The 19386-nt window shown below is 41.5% G+C and overlaps 2 protein-coding genes across 8 annotated transcripts in view; one reads left to right on the top strand and one right to left on the bottom strand.

The window, feature by feature from the left end:
* The window catches only part of COQ8A (coenzyme Q8A), a 36500-nt gene extending 34686 nt beyond the window's left edge, over positions 1–1814 (top strand). For both annotated transcript variants that reach the window (XM_032185529.1, XM_032185528.1), the window contains exon 15: positions 431–1814. In XM_032185529.1, the coding sequence (XP_032041420.1) occupies positions 431–724 (294 nt within the window). In that variant the 3' untranslated portion in view covers positions 725–1814. The remainder of the gene's footprint in view (positions 1–430) is intronic.
* A 1791-nt stretch (positions 1815–3605) lies between these two features.
* CDC42BPA (CDC42 binding protein kinase alpha) overlaps positions 3606–19386 on the bottom strand; it is a 150223-nt gene continuing 134442 nt past the window's right edge. For 4 of the 6 annotated variants that reach the window (XM_032184439.1, XM_032184440.1, XM_032184441.1 and 1 more), the window contains 3 exons: positions 10706–10823; positions 9813–9970; positions 3606–8497 (listed from right to left, as the gene is read on the bottom strand). In XM_032184439.1, coding sequence (XP_032040330.1) covers positions 8366–8497; positions 9813–9970; positions 10706–10823 — 408 coding nt within the window. In that variant the 3' untranslated portion in view covers positions 3606–8365. Of the gene's footprint in view, positions 8498–9812; positions 9971–10705; positions 10824–14397; positions 16271–19386 lie in introns of those variants that run through there. The other 2 variants (XM_032184443.1, XM_032184444.1) reach the window with 2 other exon arrangements.

Genomic DNA, 19386 nt, shown 5'->3' with positions numbered 1-19386 from the left:
TTCTTGACGGCAGTCTGAAAGCCCAGTTGCCAAGCTGAGGGAGAAGGGCAAAAATGTTCATGATTTTGTTCTCTCCTTCTGTTCTGGCAGCAGGAGCCAGAACAAAATGATAATGTAGTTATTTAAAATAATCATCTGCTAACCCCCAAACTACTTTTTCTTTTATACGCCCTCCATCTCCCTTCACTCCCTCAGCAAGACAGGTAGTGACGCTGCTGAACCTTCATGACTGGGCAGACAGTCTTCTGGGAGGCTTAGGTGCTTGGAATTAACTGGTTATCAGTCTGTCAGGGTCTGGGGGTCACATTCGTTGTGGGTAGAGGTGGGTATTTCTCCGAATTGGCTGCTGTTAGGAGTAGTATTTCTCCTTTTTCTTCCTGGTGTTCCAAATGGTTAGTGATACAATTTGGGCCCCTTTCCTTTTGGGCAGGAAATGGAAGATGCACACTTAAATGCTGTCCTCATCCTGGGAGAGGCTTTTGCGTCTGAGGAACCTTTTGATTTCGGCAACCAAAGCACCACGGAAAAGATCCACGGTTTAATTCCAGTCATGCTGAAGCATCGGCTTGTCCCTCCACCAGAAGAGACCTACTCTCTTCATCGGAAGATGGGGGGATCGTTCCTTATCTGCACCAAACTGAAGGCCAAAATTCCCTGCAAAAACATGTTCCAGGAGGCGTACAGCAAATACTGGAGCACTCGGGGCAAGAAGCCAGAGGAGTAATAATGAACTAACGTACCTTGTTCTGAGGGCACGGTTTGTCTGAGCCTTGCCAGGAATGTTCTCACCTCCCATGTGTTGCACCCTAACTCTCCATCCTCTTGAGAAGCAGCAGCCTGTGCCCTGGAAGCCAAGCGTGAGTTTCACGGAGACAAAGCTGTTCTTTGCTCTGTCTGTCTGACACGACTGCCAGGACTGTCTGCAGCTTGCTGGAAACTGTCGTGAGTGCTTGTATACTGTTTCAGGATACCAGCCAACTACCTTGAATACATTTTTAACATTGTGATGATAGCTGCATATTGTTTTTTGTTTTTTTTTTTTTAAACATATAGTGGGTAGGGGAAGGAGGACAAGAGTGGAATTTAGTATTGAAATGTTTGGAATTCTTGTCTGTTTTTTTTTTTTTTTTTTAAACCTTCATGCTAAGGTGGAATTCAAGTAGTTTTCATACTGTGACTTACAGAATGAAATACAGAGGTGTACCCTACCACAGACACACTCAGCCCCCCTTTCTCCTGTTTTTGTAAGTCCAGTGGTAGCAGTCCAAGAACCTTCCTGGATTTTAGTGATGCTGATGTAATGCAAAGGATGCGTGTACACATAACATGAAGTTTTATGTTTTCTGCTTCTCTTTGGCTTGCAAGGCAAACATAGGAAACATTTTATAAACCTGTGAATTGAGTGCCAATATCTTTTAAATACACACATACTCACACAACTCTTCTCGGTTCTGGGAGGCAAATGTTCAGCAGAACTACATCTGAGCACAAAGAGTGGGATTCTTCACTGCTGGGTAGGTATTGACTTTGGTGAGTTAGATAAGCTACATCTCTGACACCAATTGTTTGCTGGACTCCTAACTTGAAAGCTAGTCTGGGGTTTTGGCTGTTTTCCAGTAATGTAGAACTTATGGCAAGGCAAAGACGTCGTGTCTCTCATGAGCATTTCAAGCTTCAACTGTCACATGTTTAAAACCAGACGCACAATTTTAAACTATTGGAGTCAAGCTAGCAAATATACTTTCTTAGTTTTTTTGTACAAAGCCTGTACCTGTATGAGTTCTGATTTCAATAAAAAAAGTGCTTGTGCTGTGGGCCTGCAGTCTTTCCATCTTCTGGTGGCGTAGTGACTACAAAGGTAAACCGTGTCCTATTCTCTGAGATAAACAGCAGCACAGGAAAGGGGACCCTTCCACGTCCCTTTTGTAGTTGTTTGCTCAAAGAATTGCTGCTACCCTCGCAAAGCCAACTGTGGCCTGTTCATTCCTTCACTTTTCCATTGCAGCTGTGTCACATGGTGACAGTGATGGCAAGTTTACCTGGAGCCAGAGGGATGTCAGCTTGAACATCGATCGGTCTGGCCGCTAAAATCCCTGGTAATTAACTTTTTCTTTTGCTTGTTTTCCCTTTTTACTCGCTCTATTAAGAGTTCCTGGACACTGCTCTTTTTGCCCTTCTGACACCTGTGAAGAAAGAGTGGCTGTTGGAGTTGATGCTTATCTGGTGCCACTGAGGCAGGCATCTGTGTCTGTCAAGGGCAAGACATTTAGCAGCAGCTGAGCCTACTTGGTTAGCACAGCCCAGCCATGCAGAGGGCTGTATGAGATTAAACTTCATCAGGTAAGAAAGCCTGATTGCTGGCACTGCCAGAGATAAAGAGCAGGTGAATAAATGGTTTCTCTCAGTAGGGATCTATCAGAAATAGGAGAACAGGTTCTTGTATTGCCTTTCCTCCAGGATCATAAACATATAACCTGCTTGATTTCAGGCTTGTTTTAGGACGATCCAGTAGTACTTGATTCAACTAAAACCACTCGTCAGGTTAGTTCTGATACTTTGAGACGTGTGAACACTGCTATTCAGTAATAGTAACAGAGTAATAGTTTTGCATAAAGCTGCTTAATTTTATTCACTAATGAACGAACTTCTCTTAGTGCTTTGCGTTCTGATAGATATTGTTTACTTTTCCTTTGGCTCTAGATGTCACAGCTGTAAAAATGGTGGAATGGGTTGAGATGGTAAATGTTTATGTTCAAAAGCAAGGGACAAAAAGCTGCCAAGGAAACTAGCAAAGTTTCTGCTGATGGACAGCCAGTATGTCCGGAATAGTTGTAAGGAAAACAAAATAACTGAAGAGCATTACAGTGCCAGTAAGCACAGGCGGAGGAGATTCATTATGTCCTTGCTTGCATGACCACAGATCTTTTGTATAAGATGCTGGGGGGCACTGCTCGCAACACAGGACCAACAGCAGCACAGTGTTCCTGCTGCACAAGGGAGGGGAGGGAGGGATTGCTGGATTGATGTTTGTTATCAAAGCCAAGCTTATTGCCAGCACAACAACAAACGAGGAGGAAGATGTCCCAACAAACAGTCTCTGCTGTGGAGGAAATATCATGGCTTGTGGAGGAACTGGTGGAAGGTGAGACCAGGTCAGGACACACTCCAAATAACTTTGCAGGTATTCTGAGATGCATTTCAAGATGCGTGAGACTCAGTTTGGAGGAGGCGGCTCAGCCATACCTAAGTAAGAATCCAGCCTCCAACGTTAGGGCAGCTGAAACACTTGATACAGAACTAAATCAAGGAGGAACCTCAGAAACAACGACTACAAATACCAACACAGAACAAATGACCTGAGAAGGTGGTCACAAATACTGTAGTATATACCAAAGTATAAAGTGGCTTGGCTTAATTTTTACAAAAGGCTCTGTTAAATTTGTCTGAAAGCTGCTAAAGCTATATAGCACTACGTACCCACTGCTTTTCTTCCACGTGTGTGCTTGTGCTGGTCTTATCTTCTAGAAGGCGATTATTCCCCTTTCCATTTCCTCCTCAAACCTTAACAGGGAGAGGTATGGGGGGGGAAAAAAAGACAAACCATCTGCATTTCTAACAGTTCCCTGTTTTATTGCGGTACATCAAAGTAGGTTAATATTAAGTGTGTTACCGACATAAAATAGTGGTGGTAAGTCATTTTTACATTGTTGACTTCTCCACCTTAAATATTTCTGTGCAAAAGAATCTACATCATTGTTCTGTAGCAAAGAATCTCTTACAATGTCCCCTACAACACTGAGGGCATTAAACAAAATAGTGAGAAGAGGCAAAAAAAAAAAAAAAAAGCAGAATCTTTCCCCTGCACGCACACTTGTCAGCTTTTATACTCTAAAACACAAAAGTGATTACATCTAGGCCATGCAAAACTGTACAATGATATTACAATGAAAAAAAACCTAAACCTTTTTTTTAAATAAATGAAACTGTCATACATAAAAAGGCAGATATAATTGCTCTGAAATACCAACACTGATTTGCTTGTGGATTTCTTCTTTGTGGATGAGACTCTCCAGCCATAGCTTAGTATAACCTATTTTTTCCTCTGCATTTAAGAAAGACAAGGTAGAGTTTGAATTTAGAATGGAAAGTCTGTAGCAGACGTGCTTCTGAGGGCATCGATCAAATACAGCATGAACACAGAACATGCAGATGGGTGCAGTTTGTGTTAGTACAGAAAAAATGTCTCATTTCCTCCAAGGAACTGACGCCTATGTGGAAACAAACAAAAAAAAAACACCACAGAAGCTGAATGTGCCGCTGGTTCTCAGGCTAAGGAGGTACAGGGTCATTGCACCACAGCAGGCTTTGCCCTTCATGTATTCATTTAAGCCAAACAGCATACACAAAATTGAACAAGAAACTACTACCCCAGAGCATGTTTGTCCTGTCATTTAGGGTCTGGCTGAGGCTAGTATCTTTTCCTGTTAAAGTGTTTTGGAAGGCTAATATTCTGTGAGCCAGTTGGTGTGGTTAGCCTCTATTTCTATAGGAATACTATGCTTTGTGGACTTTGTTTTTTGGTATGAGAAACCCCTTTACTCCCCTCTGCTGCATATATGAGGAAAACATGCTTGGCCGTTAATTTTGTAAGTGTTAAAGACAAAATTTTTGACTTAGTTTTGAAACCTGTTAAAATGGACAAAAATGCACATCATAACAAGTTGCAGCAACTAACCAAGAGGAAAAGAAGCTACTTCACCAGAAACAGGAATGTTTTGTGACACCATCAGCTGTTTTCTGCAGGTCAGGTACAATATAGAAGAAAGCACTATAACCCTGTTTTGGGGTTCATGAAATGTGGAAAGCCACACGCCTCTGGCCATGCACGTGCAGGGGAAAGCTACTGACCAAACCTTTTTCATTCTGTAACCTGGAGTCCTTAGTAGCTGCCTGACTCTTCAGATCTTCTGTTGCCAACAAAATAAAAGAGGAAAAAACAACAACAAAAAACCAACAACCCATATGTTTAAGTAGTGTCATAAATGCAAGCTACCTTCAGTCTCAGCCAAAAAGAAATAAACAGCTAGATACATATTGTGTACACAGAACATATGCTACAGTTTAAAAAAAAAAAAAGGGGTGGAGATTTTTAAGCTCCCTGGACAAATTGCAGCCCTCTACTTGTGGAGTTGAAACAATGCTACAGTGCAAAGTAGCCTTAAGAGACATCAAGCCTTAAGAGACAACTGTCTTTAAGATACCAGGCAAAAGTCTTTTACAGTTCAAATGACCAAGTTACTTTTCCTAGCCAGTAAGTATTCAAAAAGCTCAGCTACAGTATGCGTTTGTTTTCAGTGTTGATAACAACAAAAAAAGATGAGTGTGGTTTAAAATTGTGTATAACCAAATGGCCCCTAAATATATAAAAACTATTCAAGTCCTAGGACACCCTTTCTCCTTTCAGGTAAGTGATGTGGTCATTTGTGTTTCAACTGAGAGAACAGTTTCTGTTTCTCTTTTTAACAGATGCATATAAAAATACACAGTACCAAACAAATGATTAAATATAGTGATCCTAAAGGAGACTGCCAAAGCTTAAAAATTGTGGTGTGCAAACAGCATAGGCCTGTGGAGCTCTTGTCCTGTGGATCTTAGTGTTCTAACACAGCTGACCTCTGCTCTGCCTGAAAATGTCAGTTTGGGCTAGCAATACCTTTCAGGTGCTGTAACATAGTAAACATGCACGTTTAGCTATTCTCATTGTGTTCTGTGTAGTGGCTCTTTGGGTTCCATTTTCATGTAGAACATCAGCTCAACTGAAAAAAATAAATGCATAAAAAAGATGCTGTGACCCTCTCCTGGGGACCTGTCACACAGGCTGCTCTGTCTTAAATGACCGCCGTTTAAATGCCTTCTCTGAATAGCAAAATAACATTAATATTTAAATACAACATACAGTAAATACAAAACTAGTCTGCAAAGTCTTTGAAGAGTGTGTGGCCATGCTTCACCAACAGGACGAAATTGGGGGAAAAAAGGAGTGGCTATACTTGAAGCAATATGCAGCCTTTAAAAAGAAGCCGATGTGGAGTTCAGTAATGCCAATAATGCCCTGCCTATCTGTCCCTCAGAACAATGAAAACCTCTTCTGGAAGGAATTAATTTCAAGTGCTTAACTGTTTGCTAAAGCTTTTAATATTAAATGCCAGGCTTGCAAAAATAGTAGCTTTGAAGTGAAAACAAAACAAAAAAAGAAAAACCACACACTACTGTCTTGCTACTCTGAAAAACCCAAATCAGGGAAAGAGACAGGTTTTTGATATGATGGTTTCAAAAATAATACTGAATTCCTGTCCCAAAATAGTATTTAATGAGCTTAAACTTTGACAAGCCTTTTGATTCAGAGTGAAAGAGAAATCTTACTTAGGAGACCCAGCATGATAAAATGGTACAGGCAACGATCTGTGTCTCATTCCCTGTTTCACATTGGGATCATACCTGGAAATTACTGTACACAGTTTGAACTTATCTATAACTTCCATTACAGAAGACACAAACTGGAAAACTCCAAACATCTCTATGTGGGCGAAACACTCTATCACTGCTGACCGCAAGAATATGTAATGGTTTAAGAGCCATAGCAAGTTTCTGAAACCCACCAATAAACAGTATTCTAAATGCAGAAAACCCTCACATGTTTGGCTATGGTAATAGTATAAACACCAGCAACAATACTACTGAGAAAAGAGGCTTGTTTGAACACTCCCAAATAAAAAACACATCTGCCTTGCTAAATGAAGAGATGAGACATCTGCTCTTACCACACATCTGTACATCGGCCTCTCACGTTATTCTGTTGACTGCATGACCAGCTCCAGCTTTTTACTTATTTCTGCAGCTGCAGCAGGCTCTGTCATTCACTGCAATACTTTCTGGCCTCCTGAACTGCTACTGGAACCAAACAGCAGGTGAGCACACAGAAACAACTGCAAATTGCACAAACCCACAGCATGGGAGAGGAAAAACAACCTTGCCAGCACGGCAGTTGTGGGTGGCTAGGCATCTTCGATGACCACAGTGTGAACAGTATGAGGTCAGTCTTCAAGGTTCTTCATTGCTACAGTGACAGCACAGCCAGCGACGGCTGGCTTCAGGATAAGAGCACTCGTTTGGTTGGTGTATTACAAACTAGTATTTGGTAACAACGGTAACAGTTTGCTGTTCGGGGATGATGAAAGGGACGTGGAAGGCTGCTCCCTTCCTTAAACCTGGCCAAAGGCTGTCCCAGGGAAGCAGTTTTCCTGCTGAATCCTGCGGCACTGAGCTCCCTTGCTGCTGTAAGGACCTCTACCATAGCATGCCGTAAGGTATCTCAGCTGCACAGCTAGCACAGAATAACCCAGGGCAGCCGCCTGGCTGACCGGGGCCCTTGGTTCTCAGGGCAGGGGTTGCTTTCCAATCATTGTCATTTTTGCAAAGGAGGAGGAGTAACATGAAAGCGGGAATTACAGCCTCAGCTACACCACTGCCAGAAGTAAAGAAACGTGAAAGTACTGCGGGGACTCCTGGCAGTGCAGCAAATGGTGCGCAACGTGAGTAAATGACTGTCTGTCCTGCAAAAGGTTTTAGGCCAGGCCTGCAAGTCTGTATATCACCAAGCATGAAAACAGGGACAACACAAATCTTAAATTAAAGGCTCTCTTAAATAAGCATCCATCTTCTGCTGCATACACAATTTTTTTTTTTGATTTTTTTTTCCTTTTTTTAAATATATACATACATATTTTACTCTAACATCTGTGTATTTATTTAAACTCTGTACGGTAGTAAAATATGCATCATCTTAATCAATAAGGATTTGCTGGCAACAATCAGATTGACATTCAAATGTGGTGGCTGAAAGCTTTTATGTGCCTCTGACATACTGATCGTTCCCCATGCAGGGGAAGGGGTCTCTGTGCTACTTTTGTACAGTACAACAAGCTATTGCATGAAAAAAAAATCCCTCTAAATTTTCTCCTGTTGACACTGGTCTGGTCTATTTAAGCTACTTTTGAGGGAATTGGGGGGTGGGATAAATATGTCTTTAAAGCAGCTGTAACCACAAAAATGAAACCAAGACTAATACAAATCTAACAGCATCTGGTATTTACCAACACCCTAGCTTTGCTCATTTGCTGCTGTCAAATCTGGGGAAGAGAGGGTGAGGCAGTGCTGAACAGTGCTGAAGACGACCAGCCTCTCTAGCCCACTCCCAGATCACTGAGATGGGCAACGGGGAGGGTTAAGATGATGAAGGTGGGAACTGGAAGAGGTGAAGGGGACAGCAAGCTGCTGTGATGTCGAATCTGAAAGCTGAAGCAGTTCATGAGTCCCAACTCACATGGTCAGAGCTCTCCAGGGAGAGGCTCTTGGTCTTGTGAGGAGAAACTGGACTGGGAGGGCTGCTGAGGTTGGAGCTGTTCGACGCAGTAGAGTGTCTTGGAGAGTCAGAGTCCTGCAGCCAAGAGACAGGAAAAACACCAGTAAGTAACAACACAAAGTCTGCGTGACTCTGGGTGTCTGAGCAACAGGTGACTGGATTCAGAGGCCTGCACGTATTTTGCTTGTGTCCAAAAATATGGAGGAATTTTCTTTGCTCAGAATTTTTTGGCAAGGGGGTGGGAATTAAGAGTAAGCTGTCAAATCTGCTGCTTACAGTAGGCATAACTGATGCTGAAATAAGGGTACAACACCTGTGGGATTCTTGCAGTCTGCACATTACTGAGGGCCTCTTCACAAGCCTGAGTGTGCAACTCCAAGTTGCTTGTGAGCTACAACAGCTCCTGCCTTTTTGCAACTTAGAACCCGGGATGCTCTTCACTAACTGGTGGAATCTTCATGGTGCACGCTTTATCACAGTTTCTTCTATGACGCTCCCAGAATATTAATTCAAATGATTCTGGTCAGGATACTCTAATTAGATCTTCCTGAGTACAGCAGAATGCAAGTATGTCTGACCTGAGTTTGGGTTGACACTTGCCTTTCTGTACCACGAAAAGCCTGTGTGAGCTCTGGTTTTCTCATTCCTTGGTTTGAAAATAGGCTAGTGGAGTTTGGCTGGCCAGCTTCAGCTTGAACCCTCCTATGTAAAACACTCCTGGCTGGAGGGACTGAGTTTAGCACTGGGCAGGATTGTCATCCAGTCATAATTAGAGTCTTGTTTTGCACAAAATGTAAATGATCAAATCCAGTTTCTGCTCTAGAGGAAATTATTATATGATAATTCTTAAATTACCTCATTAACTTCAGGCACTCTGATGACTATGACAAAATGCCTGCTGTGAAATACTTGCTAATATAGCTTACAAGTCTGCAAATAAAGGGCAGAAGTAGTATCACCACTTCAAGCTGTGAGATGTTGCTACCAAGCTGCTGGTCTACTGGGCCAGTATTTTTGGGAACCTCACTGTCCCTGTATCTACAGGTGAGGAGTGCAAAGAGAATTTTCTACACATTATATACTAGGAACAGAGTTAGAACACAATTGTATAATCATCTAGCTTGGAAAAGACCTTCAAGGTTATCAAGTCCAACTGTCAGCCTGACCTACCCAGTCCCATCACTAAACCACGTACCCTAGTGCCATGTCCACATGCCCTTTATATACCTCCAGGGATAGGGGCTCTCTCACGTCACTGGGAAGCCTATTCTGATGCTTGATCGGCCTTCTCTGTAAAGAAGTTCTTACACCACCCAAACCCCTGACATAATTTGACTTCCTCATCCTTACCAACACGCTTTGATTTTCTCCTCTTTATCCCGTCACTCACCTCTCGCTCGTAGTCCCTTGTCGGTGCGTCACTGCCCTGGTCCAGGCCACCAGAGGACAAGGAGCCGTCTGAGGGCGATGCCATCGGCTGTCGCTTTGCTCCATAGCTACCTCCTGAGAATTCCCTCCGCAACGCGCTGCCGTTCTGTGCAGACGATCCTAAAACACGCAGAGGAATTAAGCTGTGTTACAGATGCCCGGTCAAGGTACCAGAAATTTTGTTAGCTGTTCCTCTAGCTGTTTCTGCTTTCCTTCAGCATGCTCCAAGATGCTCAGCTCATGGCTTGCAGTTGATGTGGGCTTTTATCTTGTCTGATGCCAGACACAGTTTTTCCTAGAGATTCTCTGGTTCTTCCCTTGGCGTGTCAGGGCTAGCACACTTTACACAGCACGGACAGAGTCACTGTGTCCCTAAAGAGACAGCAGTTGAAGAAACTGCTGTGCTGGCAGCCTCGTTACAGTTGCATCTCCCCAGGGAGTGCGTAGGGTCACGCCAGCACACACAGATTACAGCAGACATATGTGCTTTCTGCAAGCTGCTGGCTGTTTTCACATGCTCTATTATTTAATCACTTGCCTGGTGGCAGTGACCTGTGCTGACTGGCACATGAGGTAGCAAGGCAGCACTAGGAAAAGGGTTTCCAATTCAGTGCAGCACAACACTTCCATACCAGCAGTCAGTTTCCTACTGCTTCCTCTCTGCACCAGCAGCAAGAGAGGCAGCAACAGCTCTGTGCAGGTCAGCACCAAAGAGTAACCATGGAACTTGAGAACAACTTGGCAATGATTTAAAACACTTAAGCAAAGCAGTCCTAAAGGTAAGAATGCTGTTTTAATTCTAACTTCCCTAAAACACTTGTGTATAGCCCCAGCCCAACAGGTCTGTTTGCTTACTTGCTGCTAACCCGCTGCTTGCGCTCATTGATCGTCCTGGTTCTGTGCGGGACTTCGTGATCGATGGGATGCTGACGGAGCCACTGAACACAGTCCGACTTTCCTGAGGCCGAAGATTCTGCAATGCAGACACACAACAACGAGTTTTTTTTATCGACTGCTGGTTCAACCTTGGATGTTAGGAAGGAAGGCCCCAATACCCATTAACAACCCAACCTTACCAGGTATGAATTGTCTGAGCAGCATGTCAGCAAAGTTTGCAAACCAACTCTGCAGCTCTACATAACTTCCTATGGTAACCACATTAATCCCTAACGCCTGCAGAGTTGTAACACCACCTGCTGGATCAGTCTTCCATTACTTGGGTGATTCTGAAGGGACTAACAGCATTTCTCCAGACCTCCATCAATTGAACCAAAGTAACAATCCGCCTCGTGTTTCCAGCCTGCTCAAACAGGATGACCAGGGCACCCGCCATCAGTTTTTCTATGTATTTCCATTGTCACTACCTGAGTTCCAGCGAGATTTTCTAAATTATTACTGGGCTGAAGTGGTCCTTTACTGAGGGGAGAGATAAAACACAATGCCTCTGCTTGGATATGGCAGTTCCTTAAAAATAGGTTTTGTCATTACGTGAAGGGAAAACAATACTTTTAACTAATTGGAGATGTTACTTCTGCTTCTGTTAACTTATAGCTAACTGTGGGGAAAAAGGATTCTCAGCTTAGTTAGCCTAAAGATGAGCTGGCTTTTTAACCCAGGGTTTCTGATATCCTTTCTTATCATTTTATCTCTGCCTAAACACGAGGCTAACATGATTTCCACTATTAAGTCATGAGCATTAACTAGAGTTAAGTTTAGGGAACCTTTACAGATGCAGAATGTGGAAAGAACTGCAGGTAGCTCTGAGCATCAGTTTATTTCCATGTCACAAAACACTTCCAGCAGTAACTGTTAATTTCTTCCTAGCCATATTTAGTTATTTTCCCATCCACTCTCTCAGATAAGGTAAATAAAACACAATAAAACAACATTTTCTATTGCAATGCCTATTTACAGCTATTTGCAGCAAAGTCATGCAAATTTCAGACCAGAACAAAGATTCCCCCACCCACCACCCCTCAGGTATTCTCAGCGACTTTCAGCTACCAACTATTTCTCCGGATATATTTTAAAGTGGATATTTAGATAAAGGCTTTGCAACGAATAGGTATTATATAGTGCAGCCTTTATCAGACAATTGTTGCCAATCTGCTGTCAGTCCAATTTTACAGAGACTTGAAGAGTCACTGCTATTACAGACCTCTTTGCTACTACACTCAAATCTTTGCTTTTCGTCTCAGTGGACTAGAAACGACTCATTTTTAACACTCGAAAAACAAAGAAGAATTTAAAATCTCTCTCAAACACCAAAAAGAGTATCAGAGACCTTACTAAGGGAAAAGCCTTGTTTAATTCTCCCCATAACCGCTTCTGCAGAGTTGTCAGTGAGGATTTATACCCAGAGGCTTATAAGGATCTATTTTAAATCACCTGCGGGATCACGTTGCTGCCTCTTGCTTACCTTTTTTTTTTTTTTTTTTTTTTTTTTCTCCAAATGAGAACGAACAACCTACTTTGTAGCACCAAATACTAAATTTCTGTACCTGTCCTTCACCATGCAATGAACAACCTGAGTTACAGCGTAGAGCATGAGCAACCTGGCTGTGCATAACGAACAGGGACTCCTCTGATGCTACATAAAGGAACAAATAGTCAAGGGAAGAGGTTATTGCTGTGTTTTGAGAAATAAAGAGGAAACCCAAGAGCAGCACCAGGAAACGTGTGCACTGCAATTAGCACACTGAAGTTGCATGGAAGGCGCTTCATACTTGTATAAACCTACATTTCATTTTGCAAGGAGAGCAATTACATTTAATGACAAGGCAATCTACCTCCCCAACAGGGACTGAATAGATAACCTACAGGCAGCAGGGGAAGGGAGGAATGAGTATGTTAAAAAGACTAATTTATTTTGTTAGTGTTGCTAGTGACGATTATTTTTCATGACCTCAGTTTGCAATGTCCATGTAATTCCTTGTAGAAAGTTTCTCCACAGAGCAAATTTATTGTTCTTTGATCTAAAAATGAACTAAATACATGCTGGAAAACCTTATGGAGACTTTATGGAAAATACATTATTATTCCATCTGCATTTTTAAATTCTCTCCAGCGTGGTTTGTAGGTGAGTATCTGAAACCCTTTCAAGCAGTAGGGGTCTAGAAGAGCGAGGCAGCCTGGCAGTGAAGGTTTGCTGCACGTGTCTGAAGAGTGTCCGGAGGTCGCAGAACCCATCAGTGGTGTTCCCATTACAGGGGGGCCCAGCTCAGACACACACAAGCCCTGAGCAACCACCCACCACCAATCTACCTCACAGGCGATTTCTGATTTACCTGCAGATCTGTCCTAAGCAGAACTAAAGGCCAGAGCACGGTACGTAATTACAATACGCTAGCAAGTACTTGTGTAATTGTTTTAGTATGGCTTGAAGCACCATAGGACATACCAACCTCACGTATTCAGACCAGGATGCACAATGCATGAAAAAAATAAAGTATCGATTCCATCCCCCAGATTTTACATTCCAGCTGGAAGGAGATCTACAGCATGATATTTTACCTTGGTCACTGATTACAACCACTAGGATTAAGAGGACCTGTGTAAACGAGATGGTGTTATCTTTCATTTTTGATCTTCCTGCTTGTACACGTTTCAACTTCATTCATGTAATTGAACCGAGATTGTGTCTAGGCACAATCTGTGTCTCTCCAACTGTGTAAATTCTTGCACTCCACACAATTTCATCACAAACAAACCGTTTGGAAGCTTGGTGCAACAGAGACAGACCCAGAGCCTTTTCCTAATGCAACCTGATACACAGCATCTCATCCCTGCCACTGACTGCTGGAGGATGTACACCATAAAGCAAAAAAAAAAATATATATAATAAATTCCCAGATCCTTCTGGTGATTGAAAAGCAATTTTCACAGCAAAACGTTCAGCCCAGTTGTTACACACTTCTTTTCTTTTTAAAGCCATTAGTTATCTGTTTCTTGGCATGTCAGAGCTGGGGAAAGCTCAAAGTTGACAGCAGAAAACAAATGAGCTGGGACAGCAGAAAGTTAGGGGGTGAAGGAAACCAGTGTATTTACAAGGGTTTTTCTCCCATGTTAATAGCCAGGTGAAAGGAAAATCACAGAGTGTTAGTACAGTGAACTCAGCTGTCCATACCCACAGAGCCATAAGTTTGGAGTACCCAGGACAGAGTGAGGAGGTGGGGGAAATGCAGTGCTTATGGAATCGTAGGAGAGGAATTTTTCAGCTGAATTAACAGTCACGTTGCAGAGGTGCTCAAAGCTGCTCAGAGAGGACATCATACGGGACTGATGATGAGGGGACCGACAAGGGGAGTGCTGCTATCAAAGACAACGGGAAGAGAAAGCGATGAAGGATGGTTGCGCAGGTTACACCAGCAACAGCAGTTTGCAAAAGCAGTCAAACACCAAAGGACAGCCAAACAGCAGCCCTGCTCGCTTGTCAATGCACAGGTTCTTACAGTTACCCCCAGTCCTCCGAGTACCCTCCCTAGATGGTGTCACACGGGCCTGTTGCCCTTGCTGTTGCTAAAATATTAAAAAATAAAACTTTTAACTCATTGGCGATAAATTCTAATATTTATTAGAATTTGATATTTCAAAGAGCACCACAGTTATAAAAGGTGCTTTACAGACAGTGAAGAAGCATCAGTTCCCTGCCTTGAGGAGCTTACAATCTAAAATAGACATAACACAAAGGAAGGTGAACACAGGTGAGATGGTGTGGGAAGAAAAAAAGATGAGAATACACAACAGTTAGAGATCGTAAGAGATTTCCTTCGATTAGTCATGCATTTTAGCGATTCCATTAAAATTAAGTATCACCCATACAACAAACACAGAGTATTCCTAACAGGTGTGAACAGTGTTTCAACGGGATAGGGACACAGACGGGGTGGGAAGGTGAGCTGGTTAGTGTCAGACAACTGGGACAATTCACCCTGTCGTACAGAGAACACAAGGCCTATTTCCTCCTGTCTGCTCACTAAGCCTGACAGCACCTTCGTGGTGCTCAGACTTTGCACTGATGTCTCTACATTCCAGAAGAGTGGGCCCTTATCAGATAAGGAGCAGAAATATTGGGAAATTCAAACATTTTTAACAGGTCAACTGAGCAATGTGCCCCCAAAGTGTGACATAAAGAAAAAGGAGAGAAAAGTAATCCTGCAAATTAAGCAGGAAAAAATTCGAATTGATCTCTTCAGAACATGCTGACACAAGTGCTCATTATTCAAATTCACCTAAATCCAGATTTAACAGAAAAGCATTTTAAGGCTCAATCTCACTCCCTGTGCCATCTGTACGTTTTCAGCAGCTCAGCCTGCTGAATGGATGGTTTAACCAAAGGCCACCAGCAAATCAGAACACCATTCCTAATTTTTCTCTTCCCCTTATCCAACTGATTTCATCACCTTAAAAGAAACAGGTCCGGATAGCATTAGAAATGTTAGGACTTACTGAAATAAAATATGGTAAAAATTCAGCTTACCCCTCTACTAAACCTAAGGCACTACTTTTTGTATGTGGAATATAGTAAAGTTTGGATGAACATTAAATCACATCCCAATACATATCATCAAACATTGTTGGAACTGTTCTCTTCATTTCTCTCAGCTGCTAAAATCCAAATTATTATTATTTTTTAAATGCATAGGTATTATGAGGCTTTGCATGTTAACTGAAACATCAATGAACACGTTGTGGCATGTAATATATAATATATATTAAATTGTTTCTAATAAGTTTAGCAGCATCTGAATATGAGTACGAGAAGCCACCATTCCAGTAATGGTCCACGAACGTAGACTTCACTGAGATACCTGCTACCACTAGAACTGGCAGCAAACCAGCTACATTCTTAAAAGCCAATGAGGGAGAAAAGGGAGTGTCTAAAAAGCTAAAAAGCCAAGGGCAGGCCAACTGCAGGCAATAAAAATATTTAGCCATTCATGAGCGTGAAAAAGCCACGATATGGCAACATTTTAAAAGCAATCCTTCATGGAACTCTCTCCATGGACTCTGCCATTAGATACATGCATGTGGTTCCCACTGTCTTTAAAGAATATCAAATATGTTTAAGTATTCATTTCCTCTGATAGGTTCTCACTTCAAACAAGCAAAGCTTCACACATAATCTGTAATGGAAGTATAATGGCTCATGTGTAATGAGGTCAAACTGAAGCATTAACGATCAAATACCATGGCAGTTGAGACTAGCTTTTGTGTGTAAAATACTCCGGCATGCAGAATATGAAAGCAAAATCAATCCTGTAAATCTGATGGACACAGAGCGGTAGTCTGTGCTGCAGTAAGTGCAGTTCCAGATTTCAGATCTTCACTACTAAGGAGCATCCACGATAAAGTGGCTTCAAGGGACAAGAGGGCAGAAGGGAGGCCAGACTGTACGGCCAGTTAATTGGTGACAGGCTGCTAGGGAAGAAAAACACGTACATAAATGAGTTTGGGGATATACTAACAGGAACAATTCTAAATTGTACAGAGCAGTACAGTGACCCCAATCTAGTATCCACATCAATTAAATACAAACACGTACTGATTACAACTCTGCTAACAGCACATAAGAAGTTCTGGTTTCTGTTACGGCTTAGCCCACAAACTTGTTTGTCAAAGCCAGACCCTTAAGTACCTGATGGCGATGAAGGAAAGAAGGATGCAAGCTCATAGATGTCTGATTACATCTAATGTATTCTCTTTTAAATCTGACCTCACTCAGTCTTGGGCATATTCACTTCTGCGCAAACACAGGGCTGTACTGAAGTCAAGGGCATCCATTATGGTGAGAACACGGGACTAGGCGAAAAGACTGCCATTTGTCATACATTTATCTCACTGCTCATACCATGTGCCTGTTGCATACCAAGACTTTGGAAAGAATGCACATAAAGTGTCTTTTTCCCTTGTGTGGCAGTGTCAGCACATACATGCACATTCTCACATGCAGACAACCATGCTGTGCATATGTAGGCATCTGTTTTGTACACAACATATCAAATAGCCAGGAATAATTTTGAACTCTCCATTTGTCTGATTTTCATTTTGGACTTTTACAATACAAATTAAATGCCCTGAAGTTGGTCTTCCAAAAGACATCATTAAGGAAAGCAGCAGCCTGGGAGCAAGGAAGCTCCCTTGGGCACTGCATCCAGTAGGCAGTTATGCCATGGGTGAGGGCAGGCCACGTGTGTGTCCCCACCTGTCCTCCCAGCATATTGCAACCTGGCCATGCAATGGACACTGCTCCTACTTCTAATTCTGTGCTTTGCTCAATTAGAGGCACTTCACCTGAAAAGGGCAGCAGAGGGAGGTTAATGGGACTGCAGAGATGGGTTTTGATTGGATTCACTTAATGTATACATACATATATATGTATATATGGTGTATATAATAAATACACATATATAAACACATACATGTAAATAAAAATTGTCATTCGCTTTATAAAGTTCATCCATGGATGTAAGATAAATCTAGGCCAAGCTGGCTATTAAAATGTGACAATCTCATCCAATGCAGAGATTAAAATATCTGTTCTCTACTAAACCCTATCAATAAGGACCCTTCTGCCTACATAACACCATACTGACTTCAGCGAAAACCCATGCTGGAAGAACAACTTCTTATCACTAGATCCGGCCACATTTGAAATTGCCCAAGGAAGTCAGAAGAAACAGCAAGTAAAAAGGCTCAGTCCATTATTTTCATTCACTTTCTGTATTCCAATATTTCATAAGCAACATCTCATAAAGTAGTTGGATGAAGACAATTTGAGAAAACTATTAGCTGCATACGACGTGTTCCCCCTAGTGGTAGCACTCTACATGCAAAAATGTATTTTATTAGCCTTTTTGGTAAACAGAAACGAGCATTTGCAAAGTAAAAGGCAGCAATCTTTCCCGTATTTCTTTAAAATTAAATACATTTTCTTCTGAAGCATACTAAGCTAAGCCATACAAAGGACTGGAAGAGTATTCTTTACCTTGTTACTGAAAATATAAAATTAAATAACAAATTTGCTTTATCTGCAATGACTTCTCCCAGCATTAAGACTACTTGCAAAAAAAGAGATTTTAAGAGGAACTTTTTTTAAAAAAAAAAAAAAAAAGATGCAGCAGTGGAACAAGTGCAGAAATCAGTTTTACGGAGTAAACATTTTCTAATGTCTTCTCGTCAATATTAAGCACAGAAAGTGATTTCTAAATTTCTTTCAAAACATTGTACTGATTGGTAAGAAGCAAATTACCAATGCTATTTCCAAATGTGACCTTTTAGCTAATACAAGGCTGATATAGCTCAAGAAATATTAATCCAGGTAAGAGTCTCGAAAATCCCCATCTATAGGTGAAGTATCTCCTCATTTTACACTTTCCAGATTTGGGGCTTGATTAAGAATCCTCTCAGCTTTTCATTCTCAAGAACTTTCAACACTCATGAAATAAGACATCTTTTGCCCTACCTTTATCATTAGTAATTATTTTCTCTGCTTGACTAGAACCAGAAATATTTGAAAGAACACAGTAGTAAGGGAAGAGTTGAAAAGAAGTTCTGATCTGCATCCTGCCCTGAAGCAAATTATCATTAAACAGCAGGCACACACACACACATCTATATATATATAAACATAAACATCCAGGTGAGATGTGAGTTGGCCTTTGGCCAACTTCCCTTGGATTTGTCTTGCATTTTTTAGAACCAGCCTGCTTCTTTTCATTTTTAGTTTGTTATAAATATACACACACTACTGTTTGTTGCTCAGCTGCACCAACTTGTTATAGAGACCCTTTTCTAAGTGTCTCTAGTATGAGATTAAAGGAAACATCCTTTCCTTGCCTATCCTCATACAAGTAAAAGACAGTGTCAAAGGGCTCCTGTTCAAGATGCAGACTTCAAAGATGTAAAGATTGGTATGTAAAATATAACATAGAAGTACCATTTTTTGCAGAAATGAGTATCTGGAGACCACAAGTTAAGCTCTTAAGCTCCAAAGCCAGTGCAACTACACGGCACATTTTCTTTTCCAGTCTTATTGTGGTTTCCTTTTAGTTTTTCAGATACTGAGAAGTCCTCCTAACTTTCTGCTTTCTGCATAAACTCCAAGTAATATTGATGATGATTTTAGACAGCGCTGCTGTACTAATTATATATGCCTATGTCTTACGGAGGTACTTGTATCGTCTGTTTAATAATATCATAGAATCTTTCTTACAGAGTTGATTATCATATCCTGAATCACATCTATTGTGGACGAAAAACCATTGTTTAGAAAGCAATACAGAACACATAAATAAGATAGATGTTCAACATAGCCTGAAGTAAGCAGTATGATTATCTCCTTTGAACTAAATATTAATTTGTAGCTCAGCAAAAACTTCACTAACTTCCTGCTGAGTATTTCCTCAAAAGGGCTTTGTGGAGACAAATGTGTGTGCTATTACAAGTTTTGTTTTCTTCATTTTTACTTAAAGGGCAGTTTTCATTTAAGAAATTCTGTTTCACTGAATCTACTTAATTTGGAGAGAAAATGAAAA

This window comes from Aythya fuligula, chromosome 3, assembly GCF_009819795.1.
Source record: "Aythya fuligula isolate bAytFul2 chromosome 3, bAytFul2.pri, whole genome shotgun sequence".
NCBI lineage: Eukaryota > Metazoa > Chordata > Aves > Anseriformes > Anatidae > Aythya > Aythya fuligula.
This window is presented reverse-complemented; position numbering and strand designations above follow the sequence as displayed.